The sequence below is a fragment of the Octopus sinensis genome, linkage group LG1 (genome assembly GCF_006345805.1).
Source record: "Octopus sinensis linkage group LG1, ASM634580v1, whole genome shotgun sequence".
NCBI classification, from domain to species: Eukaryota; Metazoa; Mollusca; class Cephalopoda; order Octopoda; family Octopodidae; genus Octopus; species Octopus sinensis.
Window position 1 is genome coordinate 91,877,039 of NC_042997.1, and position 23,530 is coordinate 91,900,568.

The following is a 23,530-nucleotide window of genomic DNA, read 5'->3' on the forward strand; positions in this document are numbered from 1 at the left end:
CTTACAAAAGAATAAGTCCCGGGGTCGAGTTGCTCGATTAAAGGCGGTGCTCCAGCATGGCCGCAGTCAAATGACTGAAACAAGTAAAAGAGTAAAAGAGTAAAAGAGATATATATGTATGTATGTATTCGTCATTTATATACCTTTTCATTCCTACATAACTATAATAATCTTAAGATATATTGTTTTTTTCTAAACTCCACTATTATTTTCTCTTTTGATAATTTTCTCCTTCCTCTGTTTATACTTTACCTAATAAGAATGATATAATACACCTAATAATAACTGATTCCTTTGTATGCATAAACATATAAATATGAATATATATGTGTGTGTTTATGTATATTTGTGTATATGTATGTATATGTAAAAGTGTGTATATATGTATGTACATATATTTATAACTTAACCTTATGAACTTTCTAAATTCTAATATATATATATACTAGCAGTAATACCCACTGCTGATCGTGTATTTACTTTTACTGTTTCACAAGAGCCACATTCAAAGTATTATTATATATATAATTTACTCCTGCTGTATGACCTCTCCACTGTCTCGCTGGCCCAATCTTTTCTCCACTTGATGTTGGCTTGTTGAAGAAGTGGCTTCCTGCTTCCTGCTCTGCCATAGTAGCCAAGTTTGTGGCGGTACCTAACAGCCATTCTGGGACTGACATTAACTTGTTCTTTTATGTCAGAGGCCTTGCAACACTTCTCTTAACAAAGAGAAGGGTCCTGTCAGAAAGGCCTGGTTAATCTGGATGAGGTGATGTGGACTCCTTCCCCTCTCTGGAGAATTGCACAATCACTCAATTAACTGCAAAAAGTGGGATCCCTAGGTTTTCTATGATTTTAAGCCGATTGTGTCCACCTTCAGAATGACTCACGATACGGCCTCTTTGAAATTCAGACAGTTCCAAGGCTTCTTTTGTACATGGCATGATTAAACAGTTACATATAGAACCTAAAACCTAAAAATGTCATTTAATAAAAAATATAAACCTTTATAAATTAAAATAAACATAAAATGATATTTTATGGAGCATCTATTTACTTCTGTCATGTCTGTATATATATATATATATATATATATATATATATTATATATTATATATATATACACTTTGGGTATGGTAGATGAGTTCACCAAAAATTTAGATTCAGATGAATATGGTACTTCAGTTGAGGCATCAGAATTTAGAACAGTATTATCCATACAATTTTAAAGTAAGGTGATTAAAATCAGAATAAGCAACAAGGACATATATATATATATATATAAGTAAATAAATAAATACTCATACTACACAAATTACTGCACATTAACCTGGAGTTTCTACCTTTGAATAGGTCGCTACATCCTTGTTACTTGCGTAAATTTTGCTACCCTGGTAACTGTTTATTGAATTTTCCATGTTAACGGTAAACAAAGGATAATTCATTCATCCATTTATATATATATATATATATATATATATATACATATATATGGTAATTGCAAACATGGCTGTAATTGGAGTTTAATCACACTGCATGGACACTGTCAACTGGTGGGCCAATCAACACATTATGGGTGAAATTGTTGGATGAAAGCTAAAAAGACACATTGTGCATATATGTATGTGTATGTGTTTGTGTAAGTGAGAATGTGTTTTCTCTTGTCTTTACATGTGAATGTAAACAAAAGCGTCCCTGTTCATCAAGTCAGTGTCATTTGCAGTCCTCTGTGTAAACATATTCACATTTCTTGGCAGTATTTATAAACAAAAGGTTTGTTCAGATAGAGTTGATTATTTTCGATTCTCTGTGTAACCATGACCTAGCTATTTGTTATTTGAAATAACAAATAATGAGAAACCATTGAGTTGAGCATTGGGATGGGCTTCTGGCAATAGGAAACTCTCTCTAAATGGTATTAAAATTATGTTGATGAATGTGTGGTGTGTGTGTGTGTGTGTGTATACACATGGGTTGGGCAAAATAATGGAAACAGCTTGTTAAATAGAAGTTTTATTAGTTAATACAAAGTTGATCCACTTTTGGCATCAATCGCAGCTTTAATATATTGAGGAACTGACTAGTACAGGTTCTGAATACCTGTTAATGGAATTTTGGGCCATTTTTCAATAGTGGAAGGATGTAGATCCTCACTCACTGCTAAAAAATGCACAACTGTTCGTTTATATTGAGATCCAGTGACTGTGGGATTCAATCTAAGTTGTCTTTTTCACTTTTCTGCTCTTTGTACCAATTGTGAATGACATTAGCCAAATGTCATCAGAGAAGATGACATTGCTCCTTTGAACCACTCACCACTTCTGTTAGTCTAGACCAGTGCTCCAGAAACAGTATGCTGCAGCACACTTGTGTGGTATGAGACAATGCTAAATGTGCTGCAGTGTAACCTGAATATAATTTTTTTCCCTATACTTTTAATTATATTTTTAGTTCATGTGTGCCACCAAATTTTGAAAAGAATATAAATGTACCGCAAGTGAAAAAAGGTTGTGGAGTACAAGTCCAGACAGCACTTTTTTTCTCACTTAGCAGTGTTTATGGGGGACAGGAAAGGCTTAGCAATTTCAGTCCTCATATGGTATTCAGTTTTATGGAGGTCATAACAAATAGTTTAGTTTCCATTACCATAGTTTCCATTGCTTCTCAAACGTGGCAGGCACTTCCTTTTACACCAGCTTTCTATTTTCTTCCAGTACTGTCTCAACAATGGTGCTACTCTGGAGCAGTGGAAAACTGCCAGTGTCATTCCTCTGTTCAAAAAGGGTGACCGCACATCACCTGTCAACTATTGCCCAGTCAGTCTCACTAGCTGTATTGCAAAACTGATGGAATCGTGTGTCAGAGAAACACTCTGGAACTTCTGGAGCTCTCACAGTCTCATCCGACCCTCACAATATGGATTTGTCCCTAACTCCAGCTGCAGTGACCAGCTTGTCGAGTTCCTTGAGGACATTACTCAGATCACTGACAGTGGCTCATGGGTGGATGTTGTCTACCTTGACTTTGCTAAGGCTTTCAACTCCGTGCCACACAAAAGGCTTATGGTGAAACTCTCTGCAATGGGTGTGGGGGATGACCTTTTTAACTGGTTGAAATCCTTCATCCTCAGCCGAAAGGAGGTAGTCACAGTTCTAGGACAGCACTCTACACCATATGAGATGTCATCGGGTGTACCACAGGGATCTGTCCTTGGTCCCCTCCTGTTTGTGGCATACATTAATGACATAGATGCCAATTTAAAGAATGCCACAGTATTGAAATATGCAGACAACATCAAGCTGTACCTTGAAATCAAGAGGACTGATCCTGATGTCTACAACTCTTTCCTGCAATCAGACCTAGACACAATGCAGCAATGGATCACAGACTGGCAACTGAAACTGGCTGTGGACAAGTGTACCACCATGCATTTTTGGAGAAAAAACCCTGCGTCCACATACTCCCTCCACAACACTGATATCAAGAAATCCTCTTGCAAGCGTGACCTAGGCATCACTGTCAGCAATGATTTGCGTTGGACAAAGCATATCTCTAAAATTGTCAAGAAGGCCGAGGGTGTCTTGGCATCACTCAGCAAGACTTTTGTTAGCCGCTCTCCAGCCATCTATTTAAAACTGTATACAGCTATGGTACGACCACACTTGGAATTCGCATCATCAGTTTGGAATCCCTATCTTGCTCAGAACATTGACCTCCTGGAATCTGTCCAGAGACGTGCAACCAAACGCATACCCTCCATCAGACACCTACCATATTCTGAGCGCCTTGTTTCCCTGGGCATGGATTCACTGAAGCTCCGGCGTCTGGCGACGGACTTGGTAAACACCCACAAGGTTATCAACCACCTCACCAACAACAACACTGAACACCTTTTTGATCTCCATGTGTCTAACACACGTGGACATGCCTACAAAGTCAGAAAACAGCACAGCTCCCATGACTTTCGGAAACATTTTTTCACGCTCAGGGTTGCTGAAGCGTTGAATAAACTGCCTGCGTCAGTTGTTGACTGCCATGACTCTGCATCCTTTAAGGCCCTCATGCTTTCCGAAATCCGCCGAAACTACACCTGATTATATATACACTTTAGATGAGTTGTAGTGCACCTGAGCACTGTACACAATTATTATTATTATTATTATTATTATTATTGTTATAATTTTAGCAAGGTGGTTGTTTAGCTCTGCTGCCATTTTTGTTGCTGTTCAATGATTGTAGACACAATACATCTCACCGTTCTTCAATCCCTCTTAGTGAGCTTTGCTTTCCACCCAGAATTAATCACACCAGAGCTTCTTTTATCTTGGTTTTGAAATACCAACATCATTTTAGAGACTGTACCTCTCAAAACATTAAATAATTCAAAAGTTTTAGTGACTGAAACTCCAGCCATCTGTACTCCAGCTATTTGTCCTCTATGGAAATCAGATAAATCACGTATTTTAACTTATCTTTATGTCTTATCTATTACTTGCTTCAGTGAGAGGTTTACTTGAACAAGTTGACATCAAACTGTTTTAAGTCTGATACTTATTATATATATATCTTTTATTTGCAGAGACATTAACAAATCAATACTGGTTGCCAGGTAGTGTATACATACACACACAATATACAATAGGTTTCTTTCAATTTCCATGTACCAAATCCACTCACAATGCTTTGGTTAACCTGGGGTTATAGTAGATGATATTTATCCAAGGTGCCAGGCAAAATCCCAAAAATCATGTGGTTGGAAAGTAAACTTCTTACTACACAGCTGTGCCCATGCTTAAATTTATTTAAATTATTTAAATATAAATAGTTACCTTAAAAGTAAAACAGAGCTTTATATCATGAAGTACAAAGCATTTATAATGCATATGGACACATATATACACACTAGAACTGTTCTAAATTTATCATATTGTCAATAGAAAAAATAATTAAATAAAAAGTGGTGTTACCTTTATATTATCCCACCCCTGTATGAAGCACTTGTATGTCTCTCATCTTACACCTCTCCATGCTGGTATTTCCATCAGCTGCACCCACCCTGTTCATCACTCACTACATTCACCGGCATCCCATCTATTACTCCCACCTCACACACTTTGAAAGCAGCCACTTCCTCTTCCCCTCCCATATCCACTGTCCATAACCTCTTTTATGTCACCTTCTTATATCATGAGAGTTTTCTCTGGCACTCCATCTTTACTTTCCATTTTATCTCAACTATTCACAGTCACTTTTATATAGTGGGTAGCATTGTATTTGTATAGCAAGATACCTATGCTTGTCTAACTTAATTTAGCCTTTCCACATCCAACATAAAGCCATCTTCTTTCAAATACTCCCCATTCAGTAGTGTGAGTTTTCTCCCTGATCTTTTTCTGTTTTGAAAGTTACTTAGCAATCTAATTTGTGCCAACAACATGAAAAAAAGCACTCAATAGACTCTATAAAGTAGTCAGCAATTAGGAAGGGCATCCAGCCACATGAACTATGCCAAGTTGATGTTGGAATATGATGCAACTCACTGGATTTTTTAAAATTCAAAATTAATTATATCAAAAAAATTTTTTAAAAAAAGAATGTTTTTTTTAAATATCAATATATCAAGGGTTTTTTGTAAAATCTTTTTTAAATATATTCAAATGTGTATATAAACATATATTTATGTATGTATGTATGTGTGCATACGCATCATCATTTAACGTCTCTATTTTCCATGCTGGCATGGGTTAGACAGTTTGACTGGGGCTGATAAACTAGAAAGCTGCAGCAGGGTCCAGTCATCTATTTTGGCTTGATTTCTGCAGCTGGATGCCCTTCCTAACACCAACCATTCTACAGAGTGTACTGGGTATCTTTCATGTGTCACCGGCACTGGTCATGATCATGGTTTCACTTAAATTGACGTATCTTCTCAAGTGCACCAAATTGCCAGAAGTCTTGCTCACTTATACATATATCTTGTACATATATATATATATAGAGAGAGAGAGAGAGAGAAAGGTCGTTGTTGACTTACAACCACAGTTGGTTCTGAATGATTGGTCGTAAGTCAGCCTGTAGGCCTACATAGCTTTGTTTTATATTTTTACATTCTTAACATACACTCTCAGATAAAAGTCACAGACAACATTCTGTGTTATACTATTATACTGGCGTTAGTCAAAAATTTCAGAGCAGCAAGCAGTTGTTTTATTAACTAATACGAGGTTGCCTCGATGTCTCTGTGACAGGATAGTTGTCCAACACAGTGGCTGTTGATAACAAAACCTAGGGGAAGCATTTGTTAGCCTACATCATCTGTAGACGAGTTAAATTCTAAGGAATTAAACCCATTAGATTTCAATCGGACTATTTATTATTGCTGCCAGGAGCTGGTGTGCCAGTCGTTGTAAAGTTGATTGGTCATAAGTTGACAACGACCTGAATATATATATTCCTCAAATAATATATATATATATATATATATATTTATATATATGTATATATAATATAATATAATAAATGTGAAAACTAATTTTTGTATCAGTGTGTCACACTTAGACCCCCTCTCTCACTATTCAATGACACTCCTACTATTCCTCATGATGGGGTGAGAGTAATTGTAGGCATAGAGACAGTGAGGGCAGTGGCAAAGACAGACGGAGAGAGAGAAAGAAAAAGAGAGGGAGAGAAAGAGGGACAAAGAAATTTAGGGAGAGTTGATGTTTTATTAAAAGTAGCAGTATTGATGGTGGCAGTGGGAATAATAATAAAAGAAAGAGAAAGAGTGGGTATGTGAGAGAAAGAGGAACTGAACACTAAACTAACATGCTAAACTAACACACTGAACAAACACACACATTTAGCCATTTTGTGATGGTAATGAGGTGGTAGTAATAGTATGAGCTGTAGTTGTGATAGAGGTGGAGGTGGTAGTGATAATGATGATGATGGTGGTTGTCAGGGATGATGGTGAGAGCAAGTGGTGTGAAAGACAGTGGTGATGATGGTGGAGGGGAAGGTGGCAAAGTAAAAGATAGTGGTGGTGGTGGCATCAGAAGTCTGAACAGTGTGTGTATGGCAGTTGTGATGGCGATGGTGAGGGTTGAAAATGATTAACAAAAAGAGAGAGGGAAAAAAAAAGAGGTTAGACAGAAAAAAAATTGTATATGACACCCGAATGGGAAGACAGAAAAATATCTTTCATGCAATAAGTTCCAAGTCAACAAATTATATCATTGTTTTGGTGAAATTTATTCAATGCTTGAAAAATATTTAATATGTACTCAATGCATGAAGTGTCATTGTTGGGCCCAAGGCATAATGAAGAGCCCTCAACAGGAGCTAGCTTAAAAGCCACCCGATAGGGCAGCGTTTAAGCTAGTAAATATATATATATATATATATATATATATATATATATATATATATATATATATATACAACTTATAAACAAGGGCAAAAGAAAAAAATTCCAATGCCAAATATGCCGAAAATAGACTTAATCGTCAAAAACCATATAATTTATCTCTATAAGCACGCGTCTCGAAAGCAAGCTGACAGAAATTTCTAAAAAATTTCGTTATTATCGAATCGGCCCCAATTTCTGAGTTAATTCATTTAGAATTTTCTCGTCATCAGCGATAAATACGATAAGAAAATAAATGAGATACTTACTTGTACCCATGGAAGAAGTAAACACTAAGTCATGAGTACACTCAAGTACCCCAATTATATCCAAAATGGAAATTCTACAGCATACCTCGAGACACGTGTGATCGGACTGAAAATTCTCATAGAGTGAGAGAATCCGGAAGTGAATAGTATTAGATTTACATCTCATATAGGATAAAATTTTCGAAAAAATTTTTTCAATGGCCAGCATATTAAAAAACAATACCTTTAAAGGTTAAATTTATTAACAACTTATAAACAAGGGCATATATGTATGTATGTATCTATGTATGTATGTATGTGTGTATATATATATATATATGTATATAAATATAAGTATGCATGTGTGTGTGTATATATATATATATACACACAAGCATACATATATTTATTGATAGAGATGATGACAATGGTGATGATGATGATAACAATTATAATGACGACAATGATGTTGTTAGTTCGTTAGTTCATTAGTTCATTATAGAAATAAAACAAGGGAGGATGTGGAAAAAAACAACCAAAACATAACAATCTATCCAAATTTACCCAGTAGTATTATTGTACATTGTACAATAAATGCTTACATAATGAAATCACATTATTACTAAGTAACACATCAGGAAAAATCATTATATTGGATTAGAATTAAAAGCACTGACTTCTTCCTCTGAGTTCTTTGTTCTAAGTAGCCTGATCTTGTTCTTATGAATTTGTCAATTTCAAGAATGTGTGTGTGTGTGTGTGTGTGTGTGTGTGTGTGTGTGTGGTGTGTGTGTGTGTATTTTATATTTTACACAAACATTAACACACACACACACACACACACACATATACACACATGTTTTAAGAATTTTGCTTCTCATGCACATGCTTTCTGGGGTCAGTCTCACTGCATGGCAAGTGTCTTCTTTTCTAGGCCCAGGCCAGCCACAGCCTTGTGAGTCGATATGGTAAACAGAAACTGAAAGAAACCCACCATAAATATATACGAGGTGGTATCAAAACGTTCCCAGACTAGTTCTGTAGCATACCAACAGATGACAGCACATGGTTGCATGTGCAGTGAGAGCTAGCAGTGGCCTTCATGAGGCAGTGTGCAAGTGACATCACTGTGTTTACTTTGCAAGTTGTGAAATTTGTGTTTTTGTGATAACGCATATGCTGTTGTCTGTGATTTTGTCATGGACAGGAAGGTGGAACAAAGAGCCAACGTGAAATTTGACACTAAACTTGGGAAGTCTGCTACAGAGAGTTGAGCATACTTCAGCAAGATTATGGCAACGAGGCAAGGGTTCATACACAATATTTTGAGTGGCATGTGTGCTTCAAAAGCAGAAGATAATGAGCGATCTAAAAGAGCATCACCCCAAGAAATGTGGACAAAATTCATCAGCTTGTGCATGAAGATTGTAGGAGGACAATCAACAACATTGCTAATGTTGGTCTGTTGTATGGATCTGTGCAGGTAATCCTAAAGTCTGAATTGAACATGCAGTGTGTCTCTGCCAAGTTTTTCCCTCATCTACTGACCACTGAACAGAAAGAACGTTGCATTTGTAGGATTTGGAGTTATCTATCTCTGTGTGATATCTGCACTTGTAGGGTGCTCACACATTTCCCTACAATGTTGTAGAAAGGAATAAAATGGCAGGAACACGAATAGCTGAACAAATAACAATAATAGTTTATTATTTCACAGAAGGAGATACTTCATCGCTGGTCATAGGTAGCATGAACGCCAGGGTTAGGAAAGCAGCAGAGTCAGATTAAATCACCATGGTTAAACAGTCTTCACCGCCCATGGAGTCTGATTCGCCCTTTGAGTCTGGTTTGCCCTTTGAGTCTGGTTCGCCCCTTCACTCGAAGCCTTGTCAGGACACGTCATAATTCCTTGACCGCCAAGAGCCAAGAGCCTTAGAATAGCAAGAAAGGCTAACCGCTCCTGATTACTGTGCATGCACATCAGGGGACTTCCGGCAGCCTACTAGAAAACACCAAACATTGCACAGGCACTGATGGACATCCCAAAATGGTATCTAAAACATGGCGTCACTATACATTAAAGTCTGTCAAGATCGCCATCAGGGCACCACTGATGACCCATCCTTCATGTTTAGGATCATCACCAGTGATGAGAATTTAGTCTATGCATATTACTCAGAGACAAAGCAGCCGTCATCACAATGGAAGAGCCCTTCATCTCTACAACCAAAGATGGCACAACAGAGCCACTCAAAAGCATGCTCATCATTTTTATCAACATCCATAATATTGTGCATTGAGAATTCGTCCCCCAGGGGCAGACTGTCAATCAAGAGTTCTACTGTGATGTTTTGAAGCATTTGAGCGAGGACACTTGGTGAAAGTGGCTGGATTGGTGAAGCACAAAGAATTGGATTCATCATGGCAACATTACACCCTGTCACCAAGCTCTCCTAACTTGTGAGTTTCTCACCAAAAATAACATGGTATCACTTCCACACCCACCTTATTCACCAGATTTAGCACTTGTGGACTTCCATCTCTTCCTCAAGAGAACTTTTTGATACCACCTCATATCTCTCTCTCTTGCTCTCTCTCTCTCCCTCTATATATATATATATATCTGTGTGTGTGTATATTCTTTTATTCTTTTATTTGTTTCAGTCATCTGACTGCAGCCATGCTGGAGCATCACCTTTAGTTGAAAAATTCAACCCCAGGACTTATTCATTGTAAGCCTAGTACTTAATCTATCCGTCTCTTTTGCTGAAGTACTAAGTTAGGGGGACATAAACACACCAACACCTGTTGGCAACACACACACACACACACACACATATATATATATATATATATATATATATATATATATATTATATATATATATATATATACATACATACATATAAAGCTGAAATTGTCTGTATGTGTGTGTGTGTATGTGTAGCAGGTTTGGTAGCCTTCAACTAACATTATCTTCTCCGAGACCCTACGGCATAAGTTGACCAAAATTGAGAGTATGATAGAAGAAGGCTTGCTCTTCATTTTGTAGAAGAAAAAATTCAAATCAGACCATATTAAGACCAAAAATTATTTACATCAAAAAGGTGCTATTTTTCTATGAAATTCCCTATTTCTTTATGATTTTTTGACTGCTGTGTCACCATTTTTCAGTGTATTTCAACCAGAAAAATGTTCACTTAAAGAGAATAACAAGCTACATAATGCAAAATTTTTACTTTTCAAAAAAGATTGAAACTATGTCAAAACTTTGTTAACGCGACATCAAAGTCTGACATTTTAAACAGAACTAAAGAACAAACCTTAGCAACGCTGGGCTCTACTGCTAGTATATATAAATAAAATCAAAATAAGCAACAGTACAACCGTTTCAAGTGACTCCATTTAATTGAACAATACAATCATTACATCAATTTAAATGCAGGGCTATCATCAGCTGCATGAATAAATAAATAGAATTCTAATCAATCGGACACATTGATATAATTTTACTCAAATACTTTAACAGAGCACAAAGAGGGAAAAAAAAATCCATTTTGTTGCTATTGTAGCAAAGAATATACTACACTTCCAAGAAATACATGAATCTTTACTGGAGTCATAGCTTGTAAAGGATTGTGGTTCATTTTTAATTTATTAGTTTTTTTTGTTAACTATTAAATCTAAGACTAGAAGACTGTGTCTGTTCAGAACAAAGGGCAAGAGTGAGATGACAGCTCATGGCAAAGTATGGCCATAAATATTTTCAAGATTTTAGTAGTAGGAGTGGCTCTGTGGTAAGTGTCTTTTACTATAGCCTCAGGCCGACCAAAGCCTTCTAAGTGGATTTGGTAGATGGAAACTGAAAGAAGCCCATCGTATATATGTATATATATATGTATGTGTGTGTATATGTTTGTGTCTGTGTTTGTCCCCCCAACATCACTTGACAACTGATGCTGGTGCATTTATGTCCCCATAACTTAGTGGTTTGGCAAAAGACACCGATAAAATAAGTCCTAGGCTTACAAAGAATAAGTCCTGGGGTCGATTTGCTCAACTAAAGGTAGTGCTCCAGCATGGCCACAGTCAAATGACTGAAACAAGTAAAAGAGTAGTAAATTGGGTATAAAGTATCTGTCTATAAAGGAGGCTGGGTAGGGGTATGTGTGTGAATGTGTTTGTGCATGCATATATCATATATATTAGAGAGACAGACAGAAGACATTTAATTCATATATACCTACATACAAACATACGTACATACATAAATATATGCATAAATACATGCATACATACATACATACATATATACATACATGCATATATACATGCATACATACATACATACATTCATACACACACACACAAAAGGTTAATTGATTGTATTATTGACTGCATCTTTATCTCTGGTCAACATGATTGTGTTTGTGAATATCTGAGTTTGAACTTGTTATGTAATCTTGATTGAGAAGACCTCCAATCAATAGTGATCCAGACATTCATCGACAACTTTGTTTCTTAACATTTTGATGGACGTGACTGGGTGATAGAAATTTGTTTCTGAACCATATTGTTGCAGATTCAGTCATGCAGCATAGCATTTTGGGTAAGTGTCTTCTGCTACCAAGGCCTTATTAGTGAATTTGGTAAATGGAACCTGAAAGAAGCCTGATATATATATATATATATATATATATATATATATATATATATATATATCCATATATATGTATATAGATGTATATATATATCATATATATCATATAAGCACCATCCGCTCGTGTCCGTTGCCAGCCTCGCCTGGCCCCCGTGCTGGTGGCACGTAAAAGCACCATCCGTTCGTGGCTGTTTGCCAGCTCCGTCTGGCACCTGTTATTTATATTTTTATAATTGTACTTTATAATCTTTGACGAGGCCTTGAGATATATATATAAGTACCTCATTTTTAACAGCATATTACCTCAATACATTTGACTAATATAGACAGAATGAGATACTTTTATCTATAGGCTGAAACAGCTGTAAGGACCATTTTATGTGTATTATTCTTATGGCATTATTAATTTGCATATTGATGTACATTTTTTTGTTCGATTTGGATGTTCCTATTTATATAGTTAATAAATAATATGAAATGGTAATATCTATAAGTTGATGATTGAAATGAATTTTTTCTTCCATTTTTTATTTGTAGATATATATATATATATATATATATATATATATATATATATATACAGGGTGAGGTGAATAAACTGTCCTCTACATTACACATAAATGAAAATAAAACTGACATCTCATTTTAACAGCTATATTTACCAAAATTGCATTAAAATTTCTAGGAATATTAAAGAGTATTAATCACTGTTGGCTTCAACCACGGCCTCCAAACGACTTCAGAATCTCCTGCAACTCTTCTGGGTGGTCTCCATGTTTAAGCTGGTGAATGCTGCCATAATCCTTGCCTTCAGTTCATCTTAGATGTTACAAGTTTTGTTGGTCTCTCACTCAACTACACCCCACACATAATAATTAAGGGGGTTGCAGTCTGGAGAGTTAGGTGGCCAGATGTTAGGGATGTTGGGTTGCAGAAATTGTCTGACAGCCATGACTAGGTTCTCCTGCTTGTGTGGCATGGTGCAGAGTCCTATTGCCAGCCATAAGGTCTTCCAGCAGCCACCCTCTTGACCTAGGGCAGCACTACCTCTTCTAGGCACTTGATGTAGGCCTCCGTGTTGAATCTGAGGCTGTGTGGGAAGATGAATGGAGGCATAACGTTGGCATCACTAGTGATCACTCCAAACACCATGATGTTGACTGGATGTTTGATTTTGATCACTCTCGGTACATGTTCTCAGATTGCACTGTCATCAGATTGCACAGTCCTCATATTGACACTCACTCTGAAATATTTGTATTGGAGCTTCAAGTGTGAATGCCAAGCAGTACAGCATGTCATTTCCAAATTATTAGCAGAGTGAATTGTATCATGGTACTGTTTTTCTCACAGACGGTGTCCAACTGACCCTACTATACTGTGTAGTTGACAAAATATAAAACAAACATTGCACAACACAAAATTAAAAATATAAAGTGGCAACAATTTGCCCATCACACCCTGCATATATATATATATATATATATATATATATCATCATCATCGTTTAACATCCATTTTCCATGATAGCATGGGTTGGATGGTTCAACTGGGGTCTGAGAAGCCAGGAGGCTGCACCAGGCTCCAGTCATATATATATATATATATATGTGTGTGTGTGTGTGTGTATTTTTATATATGGGTGCAAGTGTGGCTGTGTGGTTAGAAGCTTGCTTCCCAACCACCTCGTTCCAGATTCAGTCCCTCAGCATGGCACCTTGGAGAAGTGTCTCTTACTATATTCTCAGGCTGACCCAAGCCTTCTGAGTGGATTTGGTACATGGAAACTGAAAGAAGCTTGTTGTGTATATATATATATTCTTTTTTCTTTTATTTATTTCAGTCGTTTGACTGCAGCCATGCTGGAGGACCGCTTTTAGTCAAACAAATCAACCCCAGGAGTTAATCTTTGTAAGCCTAGCACTTATTCTATCAGTCTCTTTTGTCGAACCACTAAGTTTTGGGGACGTAAACGCACCAACATCGGTTGTCAAGCGATGGTGGGGGTACAAACACAGACACACAAACATATACATATATATATGACGGGCTTTTTTCAGTTTCCATCTACCAAATCCACTCACAAGACTTTGGCCAGCCTGAGGTTATAGTAGATGACACTTGCCCAAAATGCCATGCAGTTGGACTGAACCCTGGACCATGTGGTTGGTAAGCAAGCTACTTACCACACAGCCATTCCTATTTATGTGTGTGGCTTTATGTCTGTGTCTGTCCCCTACAACTGCTTGACAACCAGCGGTGGTGTGTTTACGTCCCCGTAACCCGGCAGTTCGGTAAAAGAGATTGATAGAATAAGTACCATGCTTAAATATAAAACGATAAGGGATCTTTTCAGTTTGAACGGCAGTTTTTTCTAGCGGTGTCATATGAAATTGTCACCCATAATTATGACCCTAGTATCGATCTATTGCATTTCTATCTATTTTAGGGTTAGGGTTAGAGGTGGGAGAAGGGTATCTTTTTTTCTTCAGAAATGTAAATATACCCAATCTGTTTCTTAAACGAGGGACATTTGCATACGGCACAGAATGTTTTCACCTCAATACACGTTATTAGTTGGTTGAAATTGCAGAAATTGAAGAAAAAAAAAAAATTCTTACAAACTATAGAATTTTCTCAATAAAGCCAAGAGAAAAAGATGTTTTATAAACACATTCTACCAGTATACGAAGTTTAAAAGTGTTTAGTTACGTGGAAATTATTTTTAAAAACTGCCGTTCAAACCGAAAAGATCCACGATAAGTACTGGAGTCGATTCATTCAACTAGAAAATTCTTCTAAGTGTTACCCCAGCATGACCATAGTCTAATGACTAAAACAAATAATAAATAACAAATAAAAGATATGTATGTATGCATGCCTTTGTGTTTGTCTCCACCACCGTTTGATAACCGGTGTTGGTTTTTTTACGTCCCAGTAACTAGCGATTCGTTCGACTAAAAACTCTTCAAGTCCGTACCCTAGCATGGCCGAAATCTAATGACTGAAACAAATAAAAAAATTTAAAATAATGATACTGTGTATTAAACAATATTCTTCAATGAGTTCTTTTTTTTTTTTTTTTAGACGATACATTTTGCTCTGAGAGTGATTTAGCTTCTATTTCTAGCAGGTCTAGTGACTACATGGAAGCCGCTTTCTACGTGTCTCATTTCTGCATAGATGTTCAGTATTAAGATTTTAAAGTCGAAAGGATGCCTGCAGAAGTTTTAAAATATCTATGAGTGGGCGCGGTTAAAGTGAAGGGAAGTAACTCGTTTCATTCTATAGAGATAGAAATTACATTGTTGATAACCATGTTACTAGGGAGTTGTGGTTATGCTGAACAAAATAAAGACAATGTGTGACTGTTGACAGCTTTACAGCCATCTATTATGTAAAAAAGAAAGAAGACGTATGTGTGAACCAAATATATTTCACTGCCGTTCTATATCCGTGCCTTAAAGATGAATGAAGATATAAATGTGGATACCGATCTTTGTAATCGCTTCCGATACCAAAATCGTCAACTAGACAACTTAACGGCAAACGAGTACCTCGCATTCAAGAAAAATTACGAAGAAAATTTTAAAGAGCAACACCCAGTTGATGGTGCTGAAGATGGCTATAAACTTACAACTGATGGAGAAATATATGAACACAAAAAATACGCACAGAACGACGTGACTACTTCCAATGAGATATCATCGGAATATTTTGCTAAAGAAAATGGCAATGTGACCAACAAGACAAAAAAGGAAATCTCATCACAAAAGCCACCAGAAAATGAAATATCACCTCTTCCCTACAATCGGAGACTATTTATATCGTGTTTGTCTTTATTGACTTTAATATCTTTATTATCTCGTCTTTACAAGATAGAAGAACCACCGCATGTTTGTTGGGACGAAACTCATTTCGGTAAAATGGCCAGCTGGTATATTCAGAGAACGTTTTTCTTTGATGTACACCCACCTTTAGGTAAGATGCTCATTGCTTTCTCTGGTTTGCTCACAGGTTACGATGGTAATTTCCCTTTTGCTAAACCAGGTGACGAGTATGAAGACACACAATATGTTGGCATGAGAATTTTCTGTGCTCTCCTCGGGACTGCTATAATCCCAATCAGTTTCTTAATTGTTTGGGAACTTACGAAATCCATTATAGCATCATTTCTAGCAGGTCTTATAATTCTGGCTGACACTGGAATCCTCACGTTATCCCGGCACATTTTACTGGATCCCATACTCCTGTTTTTTATTATGATGTCTACATATAGTATTCTTAAATTCGTATCACTGCGACAGAAGTCTTTTACATTACAATGGTGGTTCTGGTTATCTACCACAGGGATATTCCTTGCATTTTCCATTGGGGTCAAATTCGTTGGATTATTTGTTATTTTACTTGCAGGCTACACAACTGCCAAAGATTTATGGGACATTCTTGGCGACACATCCATACCGCTCGTTTTATTCATCCGTCACTTCATCGCTCGATCACTGTGTTTAATCATTTTACCAATATTTATCTACATGCTTATATTTTGTGTACATTTTAAAATTCTTCATAAAAGTGGCAATGGAGATGGTTTCTACAGTTCTGCATTTCAATCTCAGCTTATTGGCAATAAACTTTACAATGTCAGCATGCCAGAGAATGTAGCCTATGGAAGTATAATTTCTCTGAAACAAAAGAGAGCCGGTGGTGCTTACTTGCATTCCCATCACCACCTTTATCCAGAGGAACATCCTCCTCGACAGCAACAAGTTACTACCTACAGCCACAAAGATGAGAATAACTTGTGGAAAATTAAATATCCAGAAAGAGAAGCACCATTTTCAACATCACCTCAGATTCTGAAAAATGGAGATCTGATTCGGCTGGAACATGTAATAACTCGTCGGAACCTACACAGTCACCAAGAAGTAGCTCCCATTACACAGAGACATTATCAAGTGACAGGTTATGGTCAAGATGGTGTTGGCGATGGTAATGATATGTGGATTGTTGAGATTGTTGGAGTATCTGATAGGAATTCTGTACAGACTGTACGCAGTAAAGTCCGTTTAATACATTACTATATGCGATGTGCTCTTCAGTCCCATGATAAGAGATTGCCGAAATGGGGCTGGGAACAGCTTGAAGTCACTTGCAACCCTAATATCAAAGATCCCAAAACTTTGTGGAGTGTAGAAGAAGTGTGGGATTCCCGGTTGCCTAATGTTAGTTTTGAGGTATACTCTCCTAATTTCCTAGAGAAATTTATTGAGAGCCATGTTGTTATGACTCAAGGCAACAGTGGCCTAAAACCAAGTGAAGGTGAACTGACGTCCAGACCCTGGCAGTGGCCCATTGACTACAAAGGGCAAACATTTTCTGGTAAAGATCATCGAATATATTTATTAGGTAATCCAGTGGTTTTCTGGGGAAATATTGCTGTCTTTGTGCTATTTCTCATCATTTATATTGTATATGTAATCCGGCACCAGCGAGATCCCACATATCAGGAGAAATTAATTAGTTTTAACCAGAGGACATTTAATTCCTGTTGGTGGTTGATTCTTGGCTGGGCCTTACATTATTTTCCATTCTGGGGTATGAGTCGTGTTCTATATTTCCATCATTATTTCCCAGCATTCCTATTCAATGCCATGTTCACTGCTATCATACTTGACTATCTCATCACACATATTACTCTAAGTTTCCCTGAACATTTAGCAACAACTTTCTACCACTGGTCACTAGGACTTGTAATTTCATGCCTTGGATTCAGCTTCTATTTATTTGCCCCACTTGCTTATGGTATGTCTGGTCCAGAGGCTGCTGATGAATCAAGTAAAATGCATAAGTTAAAATGGCTGAATTCCTGGGAAATCTAATACATACAGAGATGTCTAGCTGTTATTCCCTTATGTAAACTACTGAGCTTTCTGAATACCTTAAGACCATTATATTCAATTACTTCGTTAGTTTTGTAATTCCATTTCAATTACACACATGTGGCTGAACAAATTACTAATTATGCTGCATACACTACAATGTTAAGTTCCTTCAACATAAAATTGTCTTCATTACTGGATATATTTAACTTAGTACGCTCTTAGAAATTTACACTTATATGGCTTTAACAATTTTTCAACAAAATTTATAATTTTTAATTCTAATTTTGCAGTAATACTTTTTATTTTTAGCATACAAAATATTGTAATTTTTTTGATCATTTATTCTTTCATTTATTTTTTTAACTTACTCAACCAATTTTTTAAATTACCTAAATGTACTTTCACAAATTGTTTTATTGTACACACACACATCCATCCATGTATACACACGCGCTATATATGCGTGTGTACTTTCCATAGTCTTCTGTGTCACATTTAGTCACTGTTCTTCCTATGTCACAGCCCTTGTCTCACTTGTATATGCACAGTATTTTTGGACCACATGTATTTTGTTCCCATGCTACTTATTTTGAGGTGTGATGGGCACTTTGTCACTATGGATTAGGGGTGATTAGTAGCTCACCACTGATGTTGATGCCACCTTTCTGACCACTTATTACCATGTCAAGATGTGAAAACCTTTCAAGAGATGGCATTTCCCTGTTTGGTCATTTTCCTGATTGGAACTCTTATGAGTGAGGATAGAAGAGCTGTATTAGTGGTTCATCCTGAATTCACTTCCCTGAGAAGTTTGATTTGTTGAGTGTTGATCCCTTACATCTCCAGAGACTTCAGCACATCATTCACTTTGATGCATAGCATCAAAGTGAATGAAGTGCTATATATATATATGCTTTGGTACTATGCATCAGAGTGAATGAAATGCTATATATATATTTAAAAGAAAAGTTCTTCCTCATACATATGTGTGTGTGTGTGTGTATATGTATATACATATATATGTGAGTATATGTTATATATATATTTATTTGGATGAGAATTTAGCTGAGCAGTTCAGTAACTGAAAGTTATGATAGTGTTTCAATTTATATAGTATTTATTTTTTTTTTATTTGTTTGTATGTATATATGTATGCATGCATGTATGTATGTGAAATAGTAGCAATCTGAGCTTACAACTATATTCACTGGTTGCTCACCTACTATACAGTACTTGCTATACATAGATACTGCATGTGAACATGTCATTATGAAATGTTTATACATAGACACTGCATACTAACATTGATCCCACAAAAATTACATCTAATATTCATTATCATTAATCATCATCATCATTTTTATGTCCACTTTCCCATATAAGAAATGTTGGGAGGAACATTTTGAGACAGTGTGGGTTTCTTGGTTGGAAGCTTTTGCTGTGCCAACTCTTTAGTCACTTCTTACATTACACTGAGACTCAATGTACTTATTTTACTATATTGCTACACATGGACATGTATGCATTCTTTAGTTTCCTGGGGTTTTCTTTTATAGTGATTGTTACCCAGGTCATGCTGGAGCACCACCTTGAACATGTGTCTAGCATGCAAACAGAACCAACATGCAACATTTCTAAAAGAGTGTTATTTCTCACTAACTTAAAATAAATACATCCCCAAAGACTCAGTTTTACACAAATGAAATTAAGATCTGCAAATAATAAAACAGTGCTAAACCAAGCCAAGAGAGTAGGTGATATTTTCTTGATCTACAGTGGCAAGTTGACAGAATTGTTAGCATGCCAGGCAAAATGCTTAGCGGTATTTCATCTGTCTCTATGTTCTGAGTTCAAATTCTGCCGAGGCTGGTTTTGCCTTTCATCCTTTCAGGGTCAATAACATAAGTACCAGTTGAATATTGAGATCACTTAGCCCCTTCCCCAAAACTGATAGCCTTGTACCAAAATTTGAAATCGATATTTTCTTGACCTGCTAGATATAGCAACCAAATCTTCCTGAAATCAAACCCCCATCGTCTTAAACAAAGAAGAACACTTTGTGGATATTGCTTGTCCTAGATGACCCCCAAAATACTATGTGATCATGGCTGGAATGCCTTTCATTAAAGTGGTCTGGATCAAAGCTGACCTTCGGCTAAACAACTACAATGCTAAATAATATGCTTTTTAGGTATATACCTTAATAACCATAATGGCACACTCGGTAGGAACTAAAGAAATACAAACATGTACACACAGCTGTAAACATGTGCAGATTGAGACATGTTTGAACACATATTTATCTATATAAAATATCAATCCAAAAATTACATTACCTTGCAATCATATTCATATTTTATTTTATTTACATTAAAATTTTCTTTTACTATCTTTTTTCTTTTTACCAGAGTCACAAGTACATTGTCATGTTTATTTTGAATTATTTTTATTAATTTAATTGTTTTGATATGCAAATTTTTTTGTTTTTATATGAAATTTGGTGGTTTATAGGAAAATTATTTAAGAACAGATATTTCATCATAAATTTGAAACAGACATTGTGTGTAATATCTACCCGTGGTGGATGCATGTGCTTAATAACAGGGAGATGGCACATACACACACACATATTTATAGTTGCACCACATATTGACCAGACTGTTGGATGTTCTTATACATTGCTGGTCACAATGCACTTAATTGCATTGTAGCTTTCAAATGAGGCTCAGCTAGCAGGCTAGCTCCCCCCGAACAGAATGTCAGTCCATTACAGGATTACCTATTTAGCAGCTGAGTGGATTATGTGTGTGTATATATATATATATATATATATATATATCATCATCATCATCATCGTTTAATGTCTGCTTTCCATGCTAGCATGGGTTGAACGATTTGACTGAGGTCTGGAGAACCAGACTCCAATCTGATCTGGCAGAGTTTCTACAGCTGGATGCCCTTCCTAATGCCAACCACTCCGAGAGTGTAGTGGGTGCTTTTACATGCCACCGGCACACACACACACACATATATATATATATGTGTGTGTGTGTATGTGTACATATATATATATACATATATATGAGTATGTGTGTGTGTGTATATATATATATATATATATATATATATATATATATATATATATATACATAGAGAGAGAGAGAGAGAAGAGAGCCTTCCATCTTATCTGTGCAATGAAATCATTTTAGTCTTCTGCAATATCAGCATGTAAAAATTGCTTAATATGGAAAGCAATTTTTAGGCACCTTTATTAAGAATATCCTAATTCCACCCAGAGATCTTTACATGGAACTATGTGTGTGTGTGTTTTTTTTATGTCAAGTTATATATAAAAGCAATTTGGCATTAAACTGAAGGATTATCCAATACATTTTAGTAGAGTACATATTTATTAAGTTTTACCAAGAAAAGGTTGACAGTGACTTTGAAGCATACTCGCTTTCATCTGACTTAGTGTCACTGTCAACATTTTCCTTGTGAAAAATATATATACACACATATAGTAAGGTGGGATAAGTGCTATAGATTAGACTACAAAACCTTGATAAGTCCATAACCTGATTTCGGAAATTCTTCAAATCATTTATATGTAATGAAAATCACAAGTGATATTACACTTCATTCAGAAAATCTTAAATTAATCTTTTAACTGTGTAATAAGACATTTTATGATGTTGACAAAAGCTTATTTAATTGTACTTTAACTACAATAATATTTTCTCCACCACTTCTATTATAAGTATGCAGTATTAAAGGTATAAAGTTAAAATTATCATCATCATCATCATTGCCATCACCTTCATGATTAAACAATCATGAATCAATAATGTGCTTTTTCCCAAATAATGTTACTAATCTGAAATTTCAAAATCATTTTCAAATTATTTGGTCAAAAGCAAACCAATATTTCATCCTATAATTGGTTTGCAAGATTCTTGATGTGGACTTGTGTGTTGAAACAGAATTTGTTATATTTTGTGATGTTCATTACACCAATAATTAATACATGCATTGGTTCAATTTTACTTATTTTTATTTAATCAACTTATTAGTTATTTAAGCAACTGACTAATCTATTGTTTAATTAGTCATTCAGTTAATTCATCAATCAGTTGTGTTCACCACAGTCATTTTGTTGCTATCCATGACCTCTTCAATGATATGTCCTCTCTGTCCCAGTTCTGTTTCAGGTCTGTTTGAGACATGTCTTTGAAGAGGTCACAAATGGTGACAAAAGAATTTTACCAAATGCAACTGAGTGATTAATCAAACAACTAGTTAGTTAGTTGGTTAAATAGCTAACCAATTGATGAATAATAAAGAAGTAAAATTGAACCAGTGCATGTATTTATTATTGGTATAATGACTCTCTAAATATAAAACAAACTAATAATTATGATATTTTCTTTGATTGGCACAAAATTGCAAATTGCAGTCAGCATATAACTCAATTGAATTGGCCTCAATCAATTCTTTTAACAATTCTAGGGGAAGCAAAGGCAAAATCACCTCTGTAGGATTTGAACTTGGAATTTAAAAAATTAAGCTAAACATTGAAAGCCTGTTAATCGTGTGCTCTTTACATTTAAATATTAACTTTGCTTTTGTAACAGTAATGTTTCTTACTTAGACATAATGCCCATTTTATTAGGGAGGATAATTGAAATAATCTGGGTACTTATTTTATCTATTCTACAAAGGTGAAAACCAAATTTCATCATTGTCATCATTTTTATATCTGCTTTTCTATGCTGGCATGGGTTGTATGGGAGTTTTTGATGCAGTGTTTAACACTTGAATACCCTTTTTGGCACCAGCCCTTTTAATTACTTCTTATGACATGCAAGAACACAGTGTACCTATTCTAAAAATCAAGAGGATACACACAGTTTAAACCTAAACCTAATAAATCTTACAAAATTCACCCTAACATTAAGAATGGTTTTTAAGTATTCACTCTATGGAACTAGCTTTAAATGGGTAGGTGAGTGTGTTTCTTGGAACAATAATTTCTATAGCTGAATATTCTGCCTACTACATAGCAGTGAATTAAGAATGAAACTTGTTCTTCCTTTGTACAATTAGACCAAGTAGAGCAAGTGCAGCTAGGGGCCTCATTCAAAGAGATACCACAGTGACAACAGAGAAAATATTTCTAATACCTTAGCAGATATGCTTAGGTATTAAATGTTAAAATTCTTGTCTATTTTGTTAGCAATTTACCAAAGGGTTTCCTGTTTTCTGCTGGTTTGTTTTATCTATTCTTTAATCGTTACAGATAATTGATTGACCTGCTAGTCTGCTGTCACAT

The 23,530-nt window shown here is 35.8% G+C and overlaps 1 protein-coding gene and 1 long non-coding RNA gene across 2 annotated transcripts; both read left to right on the plus strand.

The window, feature by feature from the left end:
• Positions 1–2,382: 2,382 nt before the first annotated feature.
• LOC118763399 lies at positions 2,383–21,746 on the plus strand. The gene is made up of 3 exons (XR_004999149.1): positions 2,383–2,515; positions 7,766–7,769; positions 21,737–21,746. It is a non-coding gene; the product is annotated as an uncharacterized LOC118763399 (long non-coding RNA).
• LOC115215627 (protein O-mannosyl-transferase 2-like) lies at positions 15,522–21,007 on the plus strand. The gene has a single exon (XM_029784878.2). It carries the CDS (start codon positions 15,781–15,783, stop codon positions 18,193–18,195), a length of 2,415 nt encoding a protein of 804 aa, XP_029640738.1. The 5' UTR covers positions 15,522–15,780; the 3' UTR covers positions 18,196–21,007.
• Positions 21,747–23,530: the final 1,784 nt, after the last annotated feature.

Coding starts and splice junctions, on each gene's coding strand:
- LOC115215627 (XM_029784878.2), top strand. CDS start 15,781: ATGAATGAAGATATAAATGTGGATACCGATCTTTGTAATCGCTTCCGA.